Here is a 24,588-nt window from a genome sequence, read left to right as displayed (position 1 = left end):
CCCCCCCCCCCCCCATAAAAACATGAAAAAATCGTAAAATATGTAAGGGTATGAACTCACCTCGGGTGTGTTCTTGGCTAGATAACGAGATGATAGGGACGATCTTTGAGCTAAAACACGTGAATATAGTCGTATTCTAATTTGTTTTAAACACATAATACATGTGCAAATTAGATAAACTAACAATTAAAGTGTTAAATAATACTAGTTTGTGTAAGGATACTTACAATATTTCTAGGAATTAGCTTTGTGGAATTGGATTCCTGGGGATGTTTGAATGTGTTCTAGACAGTGCTTGAAGATATGAAGATGTTCTGGGCAATTCGTATGAGGATATGAAGATATCCTTATGAATTTTGAGAGCAAAAGTGAAGAGAATTGAAGATTGAAATGGAAATTATGAGGACGATTTCGGTTGAGCATATATATATATATATATATATATATATATATATATATATATATATATATATATAAGTAAAAGTGATGGGACGTTTGCATTGAAATGTGTAATTTATCATCTAGGAAAAAGTGATACCGGTTAAAATGAGAGAAATTTGCCTATCTTTATCGAAATCTCATGATTTCGGTCTAAAGCTCCAACCAAGAAATAAGGTGATTTCGGCCTAAAGGGGTTCTCAGTCCAAAGGGTTTTCGGTCTAGGTGGGACCTCGGCCTCGCACCATTTCGGTCCAAGAAGAGATTTCGGCCTACTTTGAGTCACAAATGGAGATTTCGGTTTTGGTGATTTTTGATTCCAAAACCGAAAACCTCAAAAGCAATATTAATATTTTTATTTAATTTAACTATTTGACTCTTGTTAGCACAATTGTCTTTTGTTTGAATTTCTTTGACTTTTATTGACCCAAAATAACCGGTTGTTACATTATCCCCCCGTTACAGGGAATTTCGTCCCGAAGTTATTTCTAAAGTGGGTATTCATGAACTAGTGAAAAGATGCGAGTATCTTTGTTTCATCTGATCTTCTCGTTCCTAAGTGAATTCAGTTCCTCGCTTGGCGTTCCAGCGGACCTTCACTATTAGTATACGACTTTGTTTCGTTTTCTTGATTTCCCTGTCCATGATTTCCAAAGGTTCCTCAACAAAGTGTAGATTCTCGTTTTATCTCGATTTCATCGAGTGGGATTACAAGAGTCTCGTCGGACAAACACTTCTTTAGATTAGACACATGGAAAGTGGGGTGTATGTTGTTATTAAGTTCCTGTGGTAGTTGAAGTTTGTAAGCCACCGGGCCGATTCTAGCAAGAATCTCGAATGGTCCGATGTACCTTGGATTTAGTTTTCCACGTTTTCCAAAACGTATCATTCCCTTCCTAGGTGAGACCTTTAATAGGATGTGGTCGCTAACCCAGAGCTCCAAGGGCTTTCTTCATTTATCCGCGTAACTCTTTTGTCGGTCCCTAGATGCTTTCAGCCGTTCCCAGATCTGAACAATCTTCTTCGTAGTTTCTCGTATGATCTCGGGGCCGGTGAGAGTGCTGTCAGGAACTTGTCTCTTTGCTAGTTGTGTGTCACCCACTTTAGCCCAACACAGAGGGGATCTGCACTTGCGGCCATAGAGGGCTTCAAACGGAGCAACTTTGATGCTAGTTTGATCATTGTTATTGTAAGAGAATTAGATGAGTGGTAAATGGGTATCCCAAGATTTACCAAAGTCTATCACACAAGCTCTCAACATGTCTTCCAGCGTACGAATGGTTCTATCGCTTTTCCCGTCAGTATGGGGAGGGTACGTTGTACTCATGTCGATTTTGGTTCCCAAGGACTTCTGTAATGATTGCCAAAACCGTGAGGAAATCGTGACATGGGGAGAGTCATTGAAGGAGGAGGAGGAAGAGTTGGAGAAGCATGATGTCCAGTTCCACCATTTCATGAAGAAGAGAAAACATTTTCACCTTGATCTGAAAGTGGAAGATCATCTTCTGGAGGAAGAGGAAAACTATTTCCAAAAGAATGAGGAAGACAATTATCGTCTCAACTTGAAATCTATAAAAGAAGAAAAGAGAATTCAAGTTACTTGATTTTAATCCTTAATTATTAACCCATAAATTCAAATTAAGGCTAGGATCCATAATTTTTTTTTCGAACTTTAAAGAGGGATGTCGTAATCAAATTCAAATATATTTTAGGTAGGTAAGGCTTATACTAGTTTTAATTTTATGAAACTCGTAGATCATTTGAGATTCATTGAATCTAATCAATAACATGTTTAATCTTAGATTATGCTCTCACTTTTTGTGACTAGGATGTCAATGATCACAAACGAGATGTGAATATCCATGCAAATTAGCTTGACACTCTCGATGTCATTTATCATCTCGTTTTAATGTGATGATTAGCCACATGCATTCCATTAATAAATGATAGTTTTCGAGACACCCATTACCACTATTTATTATTCCCCCAATAATGTGTCGGTTAACCATACATGCTCCACTAACGACTTATAAAGTGTAATGTGCAATTTCATGGATTAGCATACAGATTCACATTTTCCTAAAGTAACTAAGAGTGAGATTTTAAAAAATAGTTTAGTTACTTTTTAATCGCATTATACTTATTAATGAGAATAAATTGTCCTATCAAACCCGTTTGGCTAACGACCCTCCATTAATCAAGAAAGCGGTGGGTGAGAGTGGACACCCATTCGATTACCATTTTATATGCAGTTTTCTTATACCCCCTTATAAACTAGCTTCGTGAATGAGGCGTACTAGCGGTTTGACTGACTATTCTTATACATATATTTTATATATTAACCTTTCAATTATATATACATAGTATAAGGTGAATTTTAAAACATTTTAAAATTGCAAGGGTTTAATTCTTTAATAGATTAAACTTTCAATTTAATTAAATTTAAACCATATTATGGATTTATTAATTATCTTTTAATTAATCATTTAATTAAATTAATAATAACATCCATAAGGATAATTTTAATCATATAATTATCTCCTAACATTTAAGATTTTATTTAATTATCTAATATGACAAAAAATCAAATTATGGCAGATTTTATAAAAGATAATTACTAAATAACAACCATATAAATCAAATTAGGTAAGAAAATATGAAAATACAGAATTACTGTGCTCACGATATGAGCATTAAGTCTCTCCTCGTAAGATTAGTTTGATAGAAAACAAAATTCTGAATTACACTGTGCTCATGTCGTGAGCATTAAAACTTATGTTGTGAGTTCAGTCTGTTAGCAAACAAATTCCAGATTTTATCAGTACTCACGTCGTGAGCAGCTATAATCACGTCGTGCGATCGTTTTTTTTTCCAGAAAAATCGATTTTTGTTCATGTTCAAGCAATATACATTCAATTGTTAGACAACCATACACTCTGATACCAATGATGGGTTTTACATGTATTAACGCGGATAAATCCATAACAGTTAAGGGTACAAGCAACCTAAAGATCTATGTCATAACTCTATTGAAGTAATATTCTATTAAACAACAAAACTATAAACCCTATGCTAATTTTCAAATATAACAAAAAAAAAGTAGGGTTTACATACCTTTTAGTTATTATAGTAAATAACTAATCCAAAACCTTCTTGAAAACTCTTGGAAGCAAGCACCACAAGTGTCGTGTCTCTAATGATTCACACCCAAACCCTAGCAACCAAGGAGCTTGAAGAGAAAGAGGAGAATAGTAGAAATTTCGAACTAACCTTCTAAAGAATGTCATAGCCGAAATTCATGTCCCAAGGATCATAGGAAACCCTAGATAAACCTAAAAGGAATAAAATAATATTATTTCTTTTTGGTAATTATCTAGCTTCCTAATTATCATCCAAGGAAAATTCTAGATCTTCTAGATCCTCCATAAACTGTCCAAGGTAATAAGAAGGTTCTAGAATGCCTCTTGCTCAACTATTGAACACTAACCCCTGTACTTTTAATTAAATTCATTAATCCCAAAATTAATTCTAATTAATTTTTGATTAATTATTAATCAAATATTACTATTTTTAATTAACATATTATTCTCATAATATATTAAAAAATCATTTATTTGGATTCTAATTAATGTATTAACCATATAATAAATTAATAAATCAGTCTCTCTCTCTCACTAAAAGTTATCCTATTCAATTGCTAGGTTTGAGGGCAACCCAAAAGAAATGTGCTACTATCAACTCACGTTTATACCAATTATATTTATGGGCTTAGACACCCAATCCAACTCTAACATCTTACAAAATCCAATGGGTTGGCCTTGGCGCCTTTGACCCATAAGTACAAAGAGAAGACTCACCTATCAAACGATAAACAACTGTTACCGATCTCACTGCCGAGAAAACAGATGTTATACACCACCTATACAGCTACACACGGTAAACTCTTAGCTCTCCTTTTAAAATAAGGAGTTTGACCAAAAGTCAACTCAAGCCAAAAGTCAATGGTCAATAGTCAAATTTGACTTCAGTTGACTTGCCATGTCATTAACATCCTTGACCATGTCGTCACCTACAAACGACAAAACAGATGCCAAATCCCCAGCCGCCATGTCGTGGCAACCTAGGGCCACACTATGGGAACTGGGTTCAAACAACTTAATAGGTTAAATTGTTTCCTTCTATTCCAAGAGCTCTAAAGCTCAGATCTAGTCCTTTTTATGGTCTAGGTGGATAAACTTTCCAACTTTATCTCTTAAGACCATCCAAAAGATCAATATCTTAAACCATAGGTCCAAAAAAGCAAAAGATGACATGAACTTAATCATTAAGCACTTAATCTCAAAAATTACAAATCCATCAACTCCAAAAGAGTTTCCAACACCAAAACTAACCTAAAGTTGGTGCTTTGTATACATGCATGTCCAATGCATGTCTTGAGCTCATATTAGGTCAAAAATGAGGATTATGATGAAAATCCCATGCATGGTTCAACCAATCTACCATACTTCTAATCTAAATCATTAATCACTCCAAACAACCCAAAGATTTATAAAGTTGCAACCTTTATGGGATCTCACCATCCCAGCTAACTAGAATAAGAAGAAATTGGGACAAAACTCAAGATCTAGCAGCCTAGCAACATAAAATTTGAGTCTTGGACACTTACAAAGGTCCAGAAATGTGCTAGGAAGAGGAATGGGAACTTGCTTGATGATCCTTGTCTTACTCCTTTTTTCTTCCTTCAAAATCTCCCAACAACACCAAAGTAAGCTTTAATAATGGATGAAAAGGAATAAGGTTTGTTCAGAGCTAAGTAGGTTAGTGGAGGTTGAGGATAAGCAAACACTAGCCTCCTCACTCCTTTAAATAAGGTGAAAAACCTAGAAAAATAAGGGGTATAAGACATCAGCGACGGCCACATCGTGACTTATCCTGCAACGCAGTGGTGGGTCAAAAGAAACTCGCGACCAAAAATGCCTCGTCGCATCGTGGCGACTCTCACAAAGCCAAACTATGATAAAATAAAATGTACCTCTAGATTCGAATGTTACCAAGACGTTATAGATTCATTTCTAAAACTCTTGAGGTGTGTTTACCGAGACTATAAGTTTATATCTTACTTTTACACTTGATGTTCATTTTATATTAAAATTATTTTTTGTTGGGTTATGAGAGTCCTTTAGACAACGAAAGAGACAATGAAAACAATAAATAATCATAATTATTGAAGGACCTATGCTCACGAGATCTAGGCAACTAGTACATAAACAAAATTAAGATGAACAGAAAACTTACGCTTAAATTCTTGGACTTCTTTGATTTTGCTAGTTGATCGGGCTTGGAGGATCCTACGTAGAGTCATTCTCTTATGATAGTTGTAACATCCTAAAATTTAAGATAAGGTTCTTAAATTAATTAATTAATTACATAAAGGATGATTTACATAATTAAGTCATTTAAATGATAATTATATTATTCGTTGATATAAAGCTTAGAAAGTTAAAGGTTACAATGTTAACATTTCAGAGTTAAGGGACCAAAAGTGCTAATTTGGCAGAGTATGTTTGACCAAGGGTTGACTCAACTAATGTAAGTGGTTACAAAAGTTATGTAATAGATAGAGAAGGACTTAGGATGTCTGTTCTCAAAGAAAAGTCACACATATTGGAAGAATGGACTATTTTTGACAAAAATGTGAAATTAGAGGAAATAAATGTGAAAAAGAGGGAATAAGATGAACAATTCCCTCATTTCTCTTCTAGTTACGTATTGAGCATGCTATGGAGCCTCAAATGGTGATTTCTTATCCTTTCCATCTAAGTTTCGATCCAAGTGAAGAATGAAACAATCAAACAAAAGAGAGAAGGAATCAAGGCTTGGAAGGTAAAAATCTTCTCATCTTTTAGCTTAGAATACGAATTTATGAAGTGGGTCTAACCCCAATGTCGAAATTAGCTTCTTAAAATGATTAGGTTTTGATTTACTAACATCCCTTGAGTACTTTTGATGATCCCAATCTCAATCCAATCATCCCATTGATGGATTTGAGGATTTGGGTGAAAACCCTCATGAACCCTAGAAAACCTAAATCGGGGTAATTACTATTCATGATGAAATTGGATTAGATTCTATGACCTAGATGATATTTGATAGCAACAAACCCAATTAGAATGCTCAAATTCATCCATGATGGTAGAATCAAGTATAAGCATGAATTTGTATTGATTTGAGGGGAATTGAGATGAAAACAATGAAATCCTTTGTATGTAAGCCGTTGATAGGTATATGATACTCATAAGCATGAGTTGATACTAATAATATAATTTTAATAAGAGAAAATGAAGGCTTGAGTGATTCATGGTTGAATTTATGGAATAATTGGTCACAAGGGCATTTTGGGAAATCTAAGGATAACCAATGATGATTGACATCTAATAGGTGAAAGACATTCATGTATATAAATTGACACTTTATGAAACGTGCCAAACATTAAGACCAATTTTTTTTATTTTTATATTAATAAAACCATTATCCATAACGATATCATAAAGCCATAGTAATATCAGAGTATATCAAATAATATCCAAGTACAATCGGAGTCATATAAGATGCGAAACAACGTGGTGTGTGCACTACAATCATCGCAAGCTCTTCCGCTTCGAATCAGAAGTACCTGAAACATAGGTGTGTAAACGAGTCGGACCGAGCCCGAGCCTGAACAAACTCAAGATCGACTCGTTTAATTTGAGGAAGCTCGAGCTCGAGCTCGATTCGAACCTTAAAATGAAGCTCGAGCTCGGCTCATGAACAATTTAGTGGGCTCACGGGCCTAATCAAGCCTAAACGAGCCTCTTTCTCTCTCTCTCTCTCTCTCTATATATATATATATATATATATATATATATATGTGTGTGTGTGTGTGTGTGTGTATGTGTGTGTGAGAGTGAGTGAGTGTATGTATGTATGTATGTATGTATGTGTGTGTGTGTATATATATATATATATATATATATATATATATATATATATATATATAGGCTCGTTTAAGCTCGTTTAGGCTCGCGAGCCCATTAATTGAAGTTCGGCTCGAGCTCGTTTAATAAACGAGCCTCATATTTAGGCTCGAGCTCGGCTCAGGCTCGTTTAATTCGATCTCGAGTCGATCCCGAGTAGCTCACGAGTAGCTCGGCTCACTTACACCCTACTAAAACATAAACTGAAAACCGTAAGCACAAAGCTTAGTGAGTTCCCCAAAATATCACATACTATACATATCAAACATATAATGGCCCCCACCCGACATTGAGCCCCGCTCGGAACAGATCTATCAGTCATCAGGCCCCGCCTGGCATCATGCCTCGCCCAGTATACATACAAACACATAAACACATGCAAGAATCACAAAGATAAATAACATACAATATAATCATCAGGCCCCACTCGGTATATACATAAAGACATAACACATGAAAGGCTCACGCAAACAACTGGCATCCTAATCATAACAAACCATGGCCCGACATTGGTGCCTTCGACCCGCTAACACAATGAGGAATCTCACCTCATGCTGTTAAATCTCTCAGATAAAATATCGGTCTGCTAATCCGGAAAATCCTCGCGCTGGCATTATCAAATAATAGCCAATTAATAGGTGGATCTCAACCCATAATCAAGAATCTAATTACTTTTCCAACTTCCAGGGTGAAAGACCATTTTACCCTTTTCTTACTTGACCCAAAACCAAGGCCCAACCCTTTTGCCCAAAAGGCCTAAATTCCTAAATGGCATCCCAAGGCCCAATATGGCCCAACTTCCTAATTAGGCCGAAAAACCATCATGGACATAATTCCAAGAAACCCCATAGTCTATCCATGACCCAAAATGAGAAGTCCAAAGGCCCAACAAGGCCCAAACCCTAAAAGTCCAAAATATGGCCCAAACCCGTCAAAGTCAACCGATGGTCAAACTGCTGACTTACGCGTAGCATACTCCTTCATGCCAAACTCTCTTATCTGATCCTAAATTCTGACTTAACACATAAAGTTGGCAACTTTACTCTCATACATGTATTAATAAGACCGAAAACTCAAAGAGAACCATAACAAAGAACCTAACACATGCATGGACCAAAATAACTCATAAATGTTGCATTTTTATGAACAAGAGACCTCAAATGTGCAAAGATCTAACATCCATGGCTTTTGGAGTAGACCATAATCTCAACTATGGCTTAAAAGACCCAAAAATCCACAAATAACACCCTATGTTGGATCTAGCATAAAGAACCATCAAGATGAGAGCTTTTTACCTCAAATGACTTGTCTTACGTATCTCTTTTTAATGTCATGTATTCCAGGTTGCAATTAAGGAGAAAACTGATAGATTGAAGTTAGAAGATTAAGTGATAGATAATAGAGTGAAACTTGTTAAGTTCCTTATTTAATGTTATTGATATAATTTGTATTTGCTTGTTATGGTTGTATGATCCTTAATGATAACACCCAAGGTTTTAACTAAAATTGTTTTTGTGGGACCGGTTTTTTGTTAAACGGGAGTTAATACCCAAATGTTCTTAGTCTCGTCACAAATTTCGGAAAATATGACCGATCTCTGAAATTCCTAATCGATCCTTTATCTTTTATAACAATTTTTAATTTGTGAAATAAGCTTTATTTGGATAGTGTTTTACTCATTTTTTGTGTCTTATTAAATAATTAAAACGTGTTTTATATCTACAGAATAGTGAATCAATCCTATTTTAAATAAAGATCATAAATACGGAAAATATATAAATAAAAAGCAATTTAATAAATAAAAATTGAGATGTTTAAAAGTTAAAACGCATGTAAATAAAACTGGGCTTGAAGTTGAGCTAACAGATTATATAACCTAACCAAAACCTTGGGCGTAGCATAACAAGGATAAAGGATTTACTCACTCCTTGGGCCTAACCTAACTTGCAAGGACGTCGGTTCAGTGATATGTTTTTATTTCTTTTTCTACTATGAGACCCGTATGTTATAAAGGTTAGATAAAACAAAAAATTAAATATAAAAGTTTAAACAAAAATTTATTTAAATTTAAAATTTTAGATTTGAAATTTAAAATTAAAAATTTGAATTTAAAAGGAAACATATTAAATATTATATGAGTAGTAATATTATAATTTATTGGTTATTTTGAATTAAGGTAATTATTAATTGAGGTGTAAATATGATGTGTTAATTAAGAAAAGATAAAAAATAAGAAAATGAAAAATGAAAAAAACATTTAATCAAAAATACCAAAAAATGACATGTGTCCAAGTTAATGAGAGAATGACATGTGACAAAATTATTTTCATTTATTAGGTAGGATTTTTTTTTTTTTTTTTTTTTTTTTTTTTTTTTTTTAAACTTAATCTATCCTAATAAATGAAGGGTTTTTTCTTTCCACTTGTCAAACTCTCATTCAATTTGCCACATGTAATTTTATAGTAATTTTAAATTAATTTTTATTCCACTTGTCATTTTATGATTTTTCTATTTTATTAAATATCAAATATTATTTAAATCTAATAATAAATGCATATCAATTTCATTAATGGACTTTCCTTCTAATTTCAAAATTACTAAATTAAAGTTTCATTAATTTCCTTTATTTATTTATTTAAATTATTTGTTTAAATTTAAAAGAGAAAAAAACACTTTAATTTTTATAATTCAATATTTTTCTCACTTTTCTTATAAATTCAAACTTCTCAAATATTTTAAATTTTATATTAATTTTTTTAAATAAACCCATGTGATACATGGGTCTCACACCTAGTTATACTATATATATTAAAATTCTCCACCCTGAGCTACAGTAAAGTGGCTAAGGGATGACAAGAATGGTCCTTTAAGTATTGAAATTTGCATAATTGATCCTTTGTTTATGTCTATATTGTCAATTCTGTTTGTTTTCTGTGTTCTCTTTACAATGGGTCCTTTTATGTAATTATATTGGACCTCCTGATAAATGGGAGGTCAATGATGGATACGTGTCAAGTTTCACCTCTAATTTCGTCTTCATCATCAAAACACGTTTCAATTTTTTGTTTCACCGTTTTTCGGCCCAATGAAATCCTTCCAAAGCATCGACTCCACCACTTCTCTACCAACTTATACTCTAGGATGTTTAACAATCGACCCCCGTTTCTTCTTCCTCAAATATCATCATTGGTTTCATCGACTTCTCCAGCCCTAGAACACTTTATCGTTCCCTTCTCTTTACCGCTTCCTATTCCACCGCTACGTTTACCAATACTTTTTTATCCACCGCTCTGCATGTATACAAAATCGCCTTTGCTTGTCCGAAGCTACGGAATCGCTTGCCACCGTGGAACCGTCGAAGCTCCAGACCCCCTTCCGCCTGTCCACGCCCTTCCGTCGGTCTTCACAACCTTCGTTTTGCTAAAAATTGTCGGTTGTTCTTCGACTTCGTGTATACTCGACTATGTAAAATCGACCGGTGGTCGCATCCTTTCTCTAAAATCGAACCACGACGCCCAGGTAAGTGGTAATTTATTGTTATCCTGCCCTAATTTTTCATACTCTATCCAATTTTCTGCCATAATTCGTCATTTGTGATTTGCTAACGAAATAAAGCAATAAGGAGTCATCGTCTCACTACATGAACGAGTTTGATTGTGCTCAAGGGAGACGACAATGGCATGGAGAAGATCCGGGTCTTTGTTCATCTTCTAGAAGAAATGAATCACAACAACCAGTTCCCCTTCTCACTAATGGAAAACAAGTAAGAAAATTACTTATTTACCCTTTTGTTCTAAGCATTGCCTTCTTAACTAAACGCGGAGTGTTATTTTCAGTTTCAGGTACTTGGTGAAATCCCAATTACCACACCCGACAATCTATCTGTAAGAAGTAAATCGGGTCCATTAGACCCTGGTGACAAGCATGTCGGCTATTTGGATACAAGACAACCAGGTTAGGTTTGTTTCTTTCTTTTTAAAAGAATTATTAATGTAGTAATTATGCTAATGACGTATTTATAATAAATAGTTCCTGTAACAATTGTTGACCATCAAAGGATTTTACTTCATATGGGCTTGGGAATGTGGACCGGAAGGAAAGGGTAGAAGGGAGCACATACAAGATGGAGGTAAAATTAGACATGTCTGCTTTGGTGATTGGGAGTGCCTCAAGTAAAATTAGGCCTAAGTTTATGTTAACCAATTATCCTTATCCTTAATATATCTGCATCGTTACTTCATTACATATGTGGATCATAATAGTATGGTATTTTTTATGCAAATGAATTGTTGCACCTATGCGAGCATTAAGAAGATCCATGTGCTCTTTTGATTCACAGGAGAATATTACATTGCACCTATCCATTCTAAAGGCACCCATAAATATGTCAACAGGTGATCCTCGACAGGTCAACTAGGGTAAGTTTTTAAAACTTAGTATATGATATTCTAGATATTTATTGTTGCTCTTTATGGAAGAAAACATATTCCACGTTTGATGATATCTAATTTATGAAATTCAGATATATGGGTGATGCATATGTAAGATTTTTTTTAGTTTTATGTATGCATAGTTTTTATCTTTAATGAATATTGATAAACAATTTACTGAAATTTGAAGCTAAAATTCCTCAAGGTCAATCTTGAAAATCCTAGAAATTGCCACATTTACTATTGCGTAAGTCGTCTCTATCCACACCCATTTTTCCAATGTATCTTAAGCATACAATCTTTATTATTAATTTTTTTTACTATTTTAACAAGCATAATTCAATCTATTTAGCATATTTTGATCTTTATATAAGCATAACTTGTATTTGTGAGTGAATTATTTAGGCAATACGGTATGAATGGCTACCAAAATGACTAGAAGAAGTGAAGCTGCTCAAAAGTTTTGGCGATTAAAATACTGAAAAAAAAAATTAGTTATATGAATCAATCACATAGGTTATACCTCCAAGTCGCCATATTAAAAAAACGAAAACAAATTAATTAGACAGAAAAATGAGATTTTTTAGTAAATTGCTTCGGATTATATGATGAAAATACTCTTGATTATGTAATCAGACTAAAAAAAAGATTATGTGGGTTTGGTTAATATTCCAAGGAAGATGACTTTATAAAACGTTATCTTCATGAGTTGTGTTGCTTTTACAAATACCAACTAAAGCTCAATGAAGTGCCAGTTATATAAATCACATTGCACGGGTAACTTTTAGTTAAACCATTAATTTATCTCACAAAGGATAATTGGAGGTATAACCTTTTAGTGGATCCACTATACTCACAAAAACATTTCTTAGTCTAACTGCAACAAAAATAGCGATGTAATTTCATTTGTAGCCATCATCGTGGGCAATTAGGTAATTTTAGTTTCAACAATGAAAGTTTGTCCTTTTGTAGGTTTGATAGTGAAGGACAGCCTTCGCAATTGGCACCTATAGATGTTTTTGTCAGTATATTGGATCCACTAAAAGAGCCTCCTCTCATCACTGCAAACACAATGTTGGCGATTCTTTCTATGGAGTATCATGTTGACAAATTCTCCTGCTATGTATCTGATGATGGTTCTGCTATGCTTAAATTTGAGTCTCTTTCTGAGACAACAAGGTTTGCAAAAAAGTGGGTCCCATTCTGCAAGAAACATAGCATCGAGCCTAGAGCCCCTGAGTTTTATTTTGATCAAAAGATTGATTACTTGAAGGACAAGATTCAGCCTTATTTGGTCAAAGAACGTAGAGCAATGAAGGGGAGTTTTACAACTTTTATGGTTTTATGTTTTATTCCAAGGTGTTTCCAAATACCTAAAATACCCTTTTATGGCAGAGAGAATACGAAAAATTTAAAGTTGGAATCAATGTACTTGTAGCAAAAGCCCAAAAGATGACAGAAGAAGGTTGGTCTATGCAGGATGGAACTCCTTGGCATGGAAATAACCCCCTTGATCTTCTGACTAAAGAGGTTTGGAGCTTCAAAATAGTCTTTTTTAAAGGAGCCTTGCACTCAACTAAATTTTTTTTTGATGGTGGCTGATCAAAAGTATTATATTTCATCATGTAGAACCAAGTACATTTGTGCGAGACATTTCTGAAAGATTTCATATCTGCACAAATGATCAAGGGATTAAATTAAATATTAGTAGAGTGTTACTGTTTCATTTCTAATGATATGAACATTCAACTTAAAGTATAAACAACATCATGATTTTGCTAGATCCTCCTTGAACACTTTAGAGGCTCTTGATTTATGGCAGAAAGATTGTATACTTTGATGTGGAGCTAGAAAAGCTGATCATTGATCATTAATGGACTGAAGGTTAAATGCCTTTTATGTTTAATTAAAATTTTTTAAAAGTATGACGTCCTGATAAGATAAGAATGTGAAAGTAGGTTGTCATAGTCCATCATTATGCCTCTATACCAACATTCATTGTATGAACAAAAATATAAAATATCCATATAGATTCTTTACTTTTGAGATTCTGTCCAGGACCAACACCGTATCTTTTTCAACACATCCCTACTTTGGTTTGTCCACCCGTCCCCCACCCATGCGGAGCATGGGTTCCTTATTAGTTTTAATTTATAAAATGTATTAATTGATAGCATTTTTATTTATTATTTTTAGAATTCAAAAAATAACAAATTACCATTTACTTGATAACCATTTTTACATTAAAATTATATATTATCATATTAAAAAAATTAAAAAATTTTAAATCTTTTAAAAGTTGAATGATTAAAAACTTATAAACTAACATAAGTTTAAAGTAAATTCAAATAATAAAATTAAATCCAAATATTAATAGATTTTCACATTTATATTTTCTCAAATAATTTTGATTTAACAATTTTCATTCTTTATAATTTTAAAGCTAAAGGTATTTTATAAGTTATTATCTGGGTCATTTATTATATTTTAAATTTTCATTTTTGGTACCTTATATAAATTCTTTTTATAGTTTTCGGTTTTATTAACTTCTTTAAGATACACTTTCAAGTTTTATTTTTGTCTGTTTCCTTCAAACATAATTTTAGGACCAAAACTTTATTTTATTACTTTTGTAGTTCGCTTGATATGATATAATCATCACTGTTATATATATATATATATATATATATATATATATATATATATATATATATATATATATATATATATATATATATATAACAGTGATGATTATATCATATCAAGCGAACTACAAAAGTAATAAAATGAAGTTTTGGTCCTAAAATACAAAAGTAATAAAATGAAGTTTTGGTCCTAAAATTATGTTTGAAGGAAACAGACAAAAATAAAACTTGAAAGTGTATATATATATATATATATATATATATATATATATATATATATATATATAACAGTGATGATTATATCATATCAAGCGAACTACAAAAGTAATAAAATGAAGTTTTGGTCCTAAAATACAAAAGTAATAAAATGAAGTTTTGGTCCTAAAATTATGTTTGAAGGAAACAGACAAAAATAAAACTTGAAAGTGTATATATATATATATATATATATATATATATATATATATATATATATATATATATAACAGTGATGATTATATCATATCAAGCGAACTACATAAAATGAAGTTTTGGTCCTAAAATTATGTTTGAAGGAAACAGACAAAAATAAAACTTGAAAGTGTATATATATATATATATATATATATATATATATATATATATATATATATATATATATATATATATATATAATAGTGATGATTATATCATATCAAGCGAACTACAAAAGTAATAAAATGAAGTTTTGGTCCTAAAATTATGTTTGAAGGAAACAGACAAAAATAAAACTTGAAAGTGTATATATATATATATATATATATATATATATATATATATATATATATATATATATATATATATAACAGTGATGATTATATCATATCAAGCGAACTACAAAAGTAATAAAATGAAGTTTTGGTCCTAAAATTATGTTTGAAGGAAACAGACAAAAATAAAACTTGAAAGTGTATATATATATATATATATATATATATATATATATATATATATATATATATATATATATATATATATATATATAGGTGTAACCTCACGCATTGCGTAAGAATGCATTTAAGTGGTTAAAATAATTATGGGGAAAAATATAAATATGTTGAAATTTACGTTTTTAGTCATGTTTTGGGTATTAAACAAATTATCAAATAACATAAAATTTCATCGACTTATATTTTGATACTATCTAATATAGTCCGTACCTTATAAACTTTACTTTTACTTTTATAATATCCAATATATATTATAAGTTTCTGTATAACATTAATATAATCTACTTTTCTTATGTCTAAAAATATTTTTTGGATAAAATAAGAAATAAGTTGCTTTGAATGAACTATTAATAAATAATATTGAATTAATAAACTTTGTATTACATTATTTATATTACTCCAAAATATCCAAAGTTTCATATATGAATTTTCAAATATTAAACATGGAAATTGAGAATGCAGTCATACAAAATATATCGTTATACATAAATGTCATCAAGATTTTCAAAATAAGTTGATTAGTAAATATGATATTTAATTTTAATTACATATTTTGCAAGGCGTACGTTTAACTTTATATTGGTGCGTCGGGAATCCTCTTCCTTAAATTGTACCTAAAAAATTAAGGTTAATATGAATATAAAATAGATATTACTAAGCATTAATATAAATAATTAAAAATGATATGTGGATCTCCTACCACCGGTTAAAGACAACATACCTCTTTAGTGGTATTGATTCCTATGTGAAATTGAAGTAGTCATTCTATGTACACCTGATTTTCTAATTACATAAACAAATATGAGCAACCAAACATAAAAATGTTATCTTTATGTAGGAAAAATATTTTAGTTAAGTAACAAATTAAATAATATAAGTTTAAGAGTTAGGAGTTTCAAAACATTAATATTTTTATTAATCAGTCAATTAAGTAACACATGTTGAAATTTTTACAATCATTATTAAAAAACATTTGAGATATTAGATTTTAACTGAATTTTGGTTGAAGTGTTTTAACCTCTATTATATATATATATATATATATATATATATATATATATATATATATATATATATAGAGAGAGAGAGAGAGAGAGAGAGAGAGGGAGAGAGAGAGGGTGATAGAGAGAGATGGAAAATATACCGTATGTATGAGTTTTAATTAATCATTTTTTTGAAACGGTGCAATTACAAAACAAAAAAACATATTTAAAATATTTAATTAAGTATTTTCGACATCATCCTATATAACATATATATGATCAATATGTTAACGATTAAACCATAATATACAACTGTAATACAATAATCCAAAAACGAAGAAAATATAAAAACGAGTTATATAACAAACTTACAAATTAAAAACTCTAATATAATAGCATATCTCCAAAAAAGGTCATAAGACCACAAAACCCAACACAAAAACCTTTAAGTTTGTTTTCTTTCTGAAATTTGTATATGATTTGTATGCATGTCTTCCCAAAAGATTGACATTTTTATAGTAAATTTTTCACTAAATGCTAATTAAACATAATATAAGTTATAAAACTTTTGAGTGTTAAATCATAATTAAAAAAACTTTTGAGTTGCATTAGTTAAAAAATGGGGTTTCAAATGCATGAGATTCAAGAGATAATGCTAGCTTTATAAGTATGTATGATGTTGACATTTTTAAATCACATTCCCTATACGAATTGCAAAAAAGTTACCACCAAACATTAAAATTACGTTTTTGTATCTTACATCATTTTTTTATAGTATTCGTTTATATTAATTTTCTTAAGATATCCGTTGTATTCTACTAAGAAACTCCATCGCATTCGGCGCAAGGAAACAAAACGTATCAAATGCAAATGGTATGAACGCGTATTGATTTTCCATGCATGGTTTCTCATGTTTGGTGACCTTACATGTATCAATTTTTAATGTAGTATGTCCCGCCGTGAAAACCCCGACCCTCAAGCTTACGAGAGGGGATACCCCTGTAAGGTCCACACATGCGTGTTTTCCTCAAACCCATCCAAATATCAGAACGTCAGTTGTTTCTGTCGGGTCGGTTAAGAAATTCACACGAGCCTCTTTCTTGATGGAGACCCTGGTACGCTTACATATGTTGACCAAAACATCCCTAACCATATCATGTCTGTATTTGAACCATGTGAGTTCTTTGCAATGAACCGCATGCTCCCCGAAAGAGTCTAAACATACCTTACGACACACCAGACAAATCTCATCGGCTTGATATGATGTAATCGTCGTTGTGTTTTATGTGGATTGTTAACATTTATAAATCATGTTCTATATACGAAATACAAATAAGTTATCACATGCATCAAAGTTACTTTTAGGTCCCTTACAAAATTTATTTTTATAGCTGTTGTTTTTATTTCTTGCAAACAAGTTATCCACCGCAACATGCGGCGTGACTTAAATACTAGTTTATTATAAATTTGATTCAAAATAGAAATTTTGTTAACAATTAGATACATGTTTTTTGTTACAAGATCCTCCAATTTTTTCTCATAAATTTCCCTTTTTACATACACTTTAATAATTTGTTTACAATTTTTTTTAACTTTTAAAATATTTTACACTTACATACAAACTTTTTACAACTTTTTTTGTAAATTTTAATATATATATATATATATATATATATATATATATATATATATATATATATATATATATATATATATATATATTCTTCAAGTAACGTTAGATTAGAAAAAAAAGTAAAAGCGAAAAAAAACATCATTATTTCTATAATAAAAAGGTTAAAATATATAAAAGACCAAGTATCAACATATGAGTAATAGGCTTTTAACTCTTTTTTAAGGTCATGTTTACCTCAATTAGAACCTACAAGTATTTGACTGGGAGACTCACGGTCTTACAACCTAACATTTTATAAATACCACACATCTTTGACTTATGTAAATTTACCTTCAAACCTATTGACACATAAACATTGAATGATATATACAACGTTTTCAATGTTATTTTTATTCATTCATCTATAAAATTTACGTCGTCGACATAGAATATATATGATATGACTGTCGCACAATTAGGAATTTTGATGCTTTTAAAAATTATTGATTTGTTGCAAGTTGCTTTTATTGTCACGTTTAACCCCTCCATGACTATAGTTGATAAAAAAAATCTTTATATTAAGAGGTTGTTAAGTAACCTCCAAATAAGCTATTTAGAGAACATATATGAATTGATTGAAATTCACTCGACTTGGTAAGACTCTAAACGAACTAGAAACTTTTGAACTACTTCTAAACAATTAAACAACATTACTTATCTGAACCATTAAAAAGTTAGAACCATTTAATTTGCGATTTACCAAATAATCTTTAAATTGTTTTGTTATTCATGAATCACTTAACCTTTCTTTTATTAACAACCCCCCCCCCCCCCCCCCCCCCACCCCCCACCACACACACACACACATCCCCGCGCACGTGCGCGCACACAAACACACACACACATACATATATATATATATATATATATATATATATATATATGAAAAATTAACTTAAATGTTAAATATTACCAAATTAAATGTTTCACAATAATCAATAGGATAAATTTGAAGCTACCAAAAGAGAAACAATTTTGAAAAACAATGGCAGATTTATAGCGTTCCCATCGGATTTTGTTGGCATCGTCTTAGATCCATTTCCTGCAGAATCCATACATATTTCTATTATTTCAATAAATAATTCTCATTAGTTGTGGAATCCATGTACTATATGAGTTTATTTAAAAAAAAATTAAATATGATAATTTAAATATTTAGGAGTTTGAATTAATAAGAAAAATAAGAAAAAAAATATTGAATTATTGGAATAAAGTGTTCATATCTCTTTTAAACTTAAACAGACAAACAAAGGAAATAATTAGGATTTAATTTAAGAATTTCAAAATTATAAGGAAAGTTGCATTAATGAAATTGAATCCATTTATTATTAGATTTATTACATTTAAATACAATTTAGAAATTAATAAAATGGGAAAAAAAATATAAAATGGCATGTGCAAAAAATATTATTTAAAACAACCGACAAAAATGACATCTGAATAAGAGTATGACATGTTGAATAAAAGTATGCCATGTGACCAAAAATGATTTTTATTTATTAGAATAAATTTGTAAAATATTCTAACACTATCTGAATTACTTATTTACAACTATTTATCCAAACATTATTTGAATAACTTGTTTACAACTAATTATCTAGTTACAATTATTCCGTATCACATAATTATTTTCAAAACCTAAATCCATAATACATATCTGAAACAGTAAAAACTTGAAATGAGACTGGAGTAAAACATTGTTCACGATTTATAGAGACAAATTGATACAATTCGAGATATTTAGATATGGGATGAAATTAAAATGAGGCAAGTTATCTTTGTTAACATGAGTTTAAGTTTATGGATCTTGTATTAAAGTCATTTATTCCGTATTTATTAAGATCTGTCTAATCAATATTCAATTCAAAGTGAAAATGAGGAGATCAGATTTGGTATTTGTGATAATTAATAATCCAACCGTTATATATGTGTGGGTATGATGAATTTTAAAATTTAAGGTGTGGTAATCTTGACGAATGACACTTCAGGTTTTATACACATAACAAAAAGAAAGATACTGCATTCGTATTATTGTATGACATTAGTCTTAGGAGAGCCGAAATTTTAGTACATAATTGCTATTTATATTATTACTGTCCACAAAGTAGATAAGGATAACGAATTAGAAGTGACAACAATTTAAGACAATTTATTGGTATAAGATTTAAATCCATTTTAGCTTCAACATATTGATCAGCCCGAATTCAAATCTATTTTAGCTCGAGGGGTGTGGTCCTTTTTATTTTTTACCCAACACACTTCCTATATTATTTTTAAACTACTTATTTCGTTTACAACAAGACGTGAACCCTCAACGATTGGTGAGAGACACATTTTCACAATCACCTAATACCACTGGCTACAAACCTTTTGTTTTTTAACCCAATGATTGATACTGCTAGGCTACAAACCTTTTGTTTTTTAACCCAATGATTGATATTGCTAGGCTACAAACCATTTGTTTTTTAACCCAATTATTTGTCGCGTTTAAGATTGCCCTGTACATGTATGTATTTTATATTATTTAACTAGTATGTTTGTGTGTGTTTTCAATTGATAATTTTGAGATACTGCAACATTTGTTACATATCTTATATTAATGTATGAAATAAAGTTAATTTCTTGTCAATGTATGCATTATGTATCGATGAATTATAAATAAAATCAAAAGTTTTAAATTTCCCTTTTAAAAATTCATGGATCGAAATAACTTTTACAATAGCTTTTTATTTGCTTAAATACAATTTTCAAACTAACAACAAAAGAGCAAATTTACCTTTTTTTTTTTTTTTTTTTTTTTTTTTTTTTTTTTGTAATGTAACGATGTTACGTTTCATAACAACCATATTTTACAACCTTATTCTTTTTCTATCGTCATTTTTAAGCGCCTTCCAAGCAAATGAGACTATTCGATTAATGAGGGTGTTTGACTTATCTTATAAGAGACAAAAGTCATTTTAGGAAAAGTTACAAAAAGTTAGGTTTTATTGACTTTTCCAAAAAGTTGATTTTTCTTATATCCAAAATCCAAAAGTAGTTTTTAAAAATATTTTTACCAAACATCTTTTACCTTTTACTTTTTCCTAAAAGGACTTTTGGCCTCTCAAAATATAAACCAAACACCCCCTAAATATTATGCATATTATGTACTTGTAGATTATTCTTATGTTTTTTTATAGTGGGTATCCGAATGTAAAACGATTTTTTAGCTACATATCATGGTGAGCGGTATCATTGTTTTGAGAAGCAACATTTTAGTGGAGTTGAATGAAAGATATACATTCATCTGTATGTAATGTTACAGAACCGACATTTGGCGTTCTTAAAATCGATTTCATATTTTGAAAGATATACTAAATTATCCATTAAGACGCCATGTTGATTTTGCATGCATGTTGTGTATTGCACAATTGTAGCCAGATTGAAGATATGACAAACACTTTATTCACTATATATGGTGATGAAGATTTTTCAAGACCTGAAAGACGGTTTGAAATTTGGAAAGACCAATTTTTTTATTGAAATTTTCTTATTGATCTTTCAAATTTCTAACATTAGGCATGTTAATTTGTTTCACTGAACTATGTTTTCTTATGTAAGTTGTATAAATTTGGACTTTTTATTAGTCATGAATTCGAGTCTCTTCACATATCTTCTCATGATTTTTTCTAACATGGCTATTGTTTATTACATGTTGATGAAGTTAATTTTGGTTTGAAATTTGGCTAGCATGTTCGAAATCTATAAAGACTTTCGATAATAAATTGGTTTTGTAAAAATAAACAAATCAACAAGAGATGGTTTCTCAAAGAAGATGACGACGCCAAAGTGATTAAGGGATATGAGATGAAAGAACAAGGGGAAAGGAAAGTGGGTACAAAGGGGATAGGATAATAGTAATTAAGGGATAGGAGATGAAATAACAAGGAGAAAGGAGAGTGGGTACAAAGGGGGTAGGATAATTGAGACTTAATAAAGGAAATGATTTTTTTTTAAACGACAAATATACTAAACTACACCTAAATTATTCCACTTATGTTCACTGCGGGATTTGAACCCTCAATCTTAAGAAGGAAGGACAATACCGGATACCGCTGGACAACAGACTATTTAAGTTGTATTCAAGTTCCAAACAAATCCAAACTATTATATAAAAAAGAAAAAAATCAGAGACTTAGGATTTATGTGTTTTAATATTATATTACAAATTACAAGGTCTTTTAAATGATTATACTTTTGGCCTAAGTTTTAAACATTTTTTCAACCTAGAAATGTTGAAAAACTATAAGTAAAAAGTTTAAAAAGTGTGAAACATTATAAAAACCGTAAATCAAAATGTTTAAAAATCTAAGTTGTAAAAATCTTTTGCTACTATTTAAACCCTTTTTAAAACTTTTAAAAGGAAAAAAAAAATCATTTTTAAATATTTATACATAGGCTTTAAACTTTTTAAACAATATTCTTATATTTTTCAACCATATCTTTATGTTGTAAAAAGAATTTTAAAATGACTTAAAAACATTTTAAAAAAGTTTGTCAAAAAGTTTTAAAATATTTGTCAAAAATTTCAAATATGTTGTAAAAAGTGAAAAAAAATACGAGAAAAGTTTTTAAAGTTGTGTAAAAATGTTTAAAATTTTATGAAAAAAGGTTTATATAGATTGTAAAAAAGTTGTAAAAAATAAATTATTTTTGGAACAAATTTGTAAAATGAAAAAAATCCAGACATAATTTATAACAAATTTTAAAACTTAGGCCAAAAGTTTAAATATATAAATGATCCTTTTAACTTGCATGTCAAAACACGTAAATCCTAATTTTGTTACCTTTTTTCACAATAAAGTGAACTTGTTGGCAACTTGAAAATAATTTGAGTAGTTTATTTAATAAAACCAATAATGACCTTAAAAGAAATAACTAATGAAATAAGTAAACAGATAATAAAAAATACAACACATATAATTAAGATAATATAGTTATTTTAAATCAGTTTGGAACTAAATATGAGATAAAATAACTATAGTTATAGTCTGAGTTGAAAAAATCAGGAGAGATCTAAATCATTTAATGCCTAGAATACCCCAAACTACAAGGACCAATCATATAACTTACTATTTTAAAATGTAAAATAAAAACTCAATCAGTTTTAATCAAACAAGCTTTTAAAAGATTCTACTTAAAGCTGAAAATAAAAACTCTAATACCTTTTTTAAAATTCTTTTTAAGAAAATATATAGTATTATTTTTTAAGGGAGAATTTCGTATATACTCTTATTAAACGTTAAAATATTATATTTTACCCAACGTAATATCTAAATATCACATTTGCCTTTCTTAATCTTTTAAAATATCATATTTATCCAAAAATATTTTTTTAATATTGATTTTTTTTAATATTTTAAGATCATTAAATTTGAAAAAATAAAAACTAAATAGACCATATTACCCCTAACTTTTAAATCAGTACATGAACTTCATCTTTCTATATACATGTTGTGAACTTCTCGCATCCTAATGTCAATTGCTAATTTGCTAGTCTGTTTCCTTTTTATTTTTTATTTTTGCTTCTTTCAAAATGAAAAGGGGACTAAACTATAAATTTTATTTTACTGTTGATTTTGTATTTTTGTAAAAGTGAAAAAAATTAAATAGCTATCATCGATTGTGCTTCCAATTGCAGTTTTTGTTATATGTAGTTTGGTGTTGCAACAATGGATATAAAAATTGAGTGTATTCTAATATATTTTGTGTATTTCTGGGCGGACGCAAGATTTTATAGTAGGGGTTGCACATGAAAGTTAGAGGTTGCACGGTAATAAAAAAAATAAAAATTTCGAAAAATTTTCCACTACGGCCGGAAAAGTTAGGGGTTGCCGGTGCCATCGTGGACCACCCCTAGGTCCACCCCTGATTTCACTGTGACACGAAGCTGTTTGGCAAACTTCAAGTTGGTTGCTGAAGAAGTTTATATGATTTGAAAGCTAAGGGTAATATGGTATATTTAGTTATTGATTTAATTTTAATGATTTTAAAATATTAAAAAAAAATAGATTTTGGCAAATATGATATTTTAAAAGAATAAGAAGATAAATGTAATATTTAGATATTAAATTGGGTAAATATGATAACGTTTAATTAGATGTATATATGAGATTCTCCTATTTTTTAACAACGAAAGTCCTTCTAAGGATTCAAAACATTGATGCCAAAATGCACTAATGAAACCAAGTGCCTTTTTAGAACACGAGCTTAATCTTTATTTTTTGTTATTTATAATTTCGATTTATAATAGTTTTCGGGTAAACTAGCTTCTTCTTTTTCTTTCTCCTTTTTTTAGGTTATTTATTATTTATTATTATTATTATTATTGAGTGTGATCGTACAATTGTTATCTATTCAAGTCTAGATGGCTAACTTGATTATTTTCCGTAATCTATAT

General features: G+C 30.2%; 2 protein-coding genes across 7 annotated transcripts; both read left to right on the top strand.

Moving 5' to 3' along the window:
* Nucleotides 1-10,492: 10,492 nt before the first annotated feature.
* LOC145055635 (cellulose synthase A catalytic subunit 1 [UDP-forming]-like) lies at nt 10,493-13,662 on the top strand. 6 transcript variants are annotated; one of them, XR_013685262.1, is made up of 7 exons: nt 10,493-10,970; nt 11,074-11,214; nt 11,288-11,405; nt 11,509-11,580; nt 11,791-11,869; nt 12,072-12,128; nt 12,854-13,662. XR_013685262.1 is itself a non-coding variant. In XM_079004000.1 (6 exons), exons 1-5 carry the CDS (start codon nt 10,593-10,595, stop codon nt 11,847-11,849), a joined length of 768 nt encoding a protein of 255 aa, XP_078860126.1. In that variant the 5' UTR covers nt 10,495-10,592; the 3' UTR covers nt 11,850-11,869; nt 12,854-13,662. The 6 variants fall into 6 exon arrangements, 2 of the variants coding, with proteins under 2 accessions (XP_078860126.1, XP_078860127.1); XR_013685261.1 differs by lacking the exon at nt 12,072-12,128 and having other exon boundaries at nt 10,495-10,970; nt 12,854-13,411; nt 13,511-13,662; XR_013685264.1 differs by having other exon boundaries at nt 10,501-10,970; nt 11,481-11,580.
* Nucleotides 11,978-13,582, top strand: LOC145051150 (putative cellulose synthase A catalytic subunit 1 [UDP-forming]). Its single transcript, XM_078999276.1, has 6 exons — nt 11,978-11,992; nt 12,072-12,128; nt 12,287-12,294; nt 12,854-13,220; nt 13,277-13,411; nt 13,511-13,582. The coding sequence occupies exons 1-6, from the start codon at nt 11,978-11,980 to the stop codon at nt 13,580-13,582; spliced, it is 654 nt and encodes a 217-aa protein (XP_078855402.1).
* Nucleotides 13,663-24,588: the final 10,926 nt, after the last annotated feature.

This window comes from Lactuca serriola, chromosome 5 (genome assembly GCF_051521515.1).
Source record: "Lactuca serriola cultivar US96UC23 chromosome 5, Lser_US96UC23_V15, whole genome shotgun sequence".
NCBI classification, from domain to species: Eukaryota; Viridiplantae; Streptophyta; class Magnoliopsida; order Asterales; family Asteraceae; genus Lactuca; species Lactuca serriola.
Note: the sequence above shows the minus strand (reverse complement) of the source record. Positions and strands in the feature narration are given on the sequence as shown.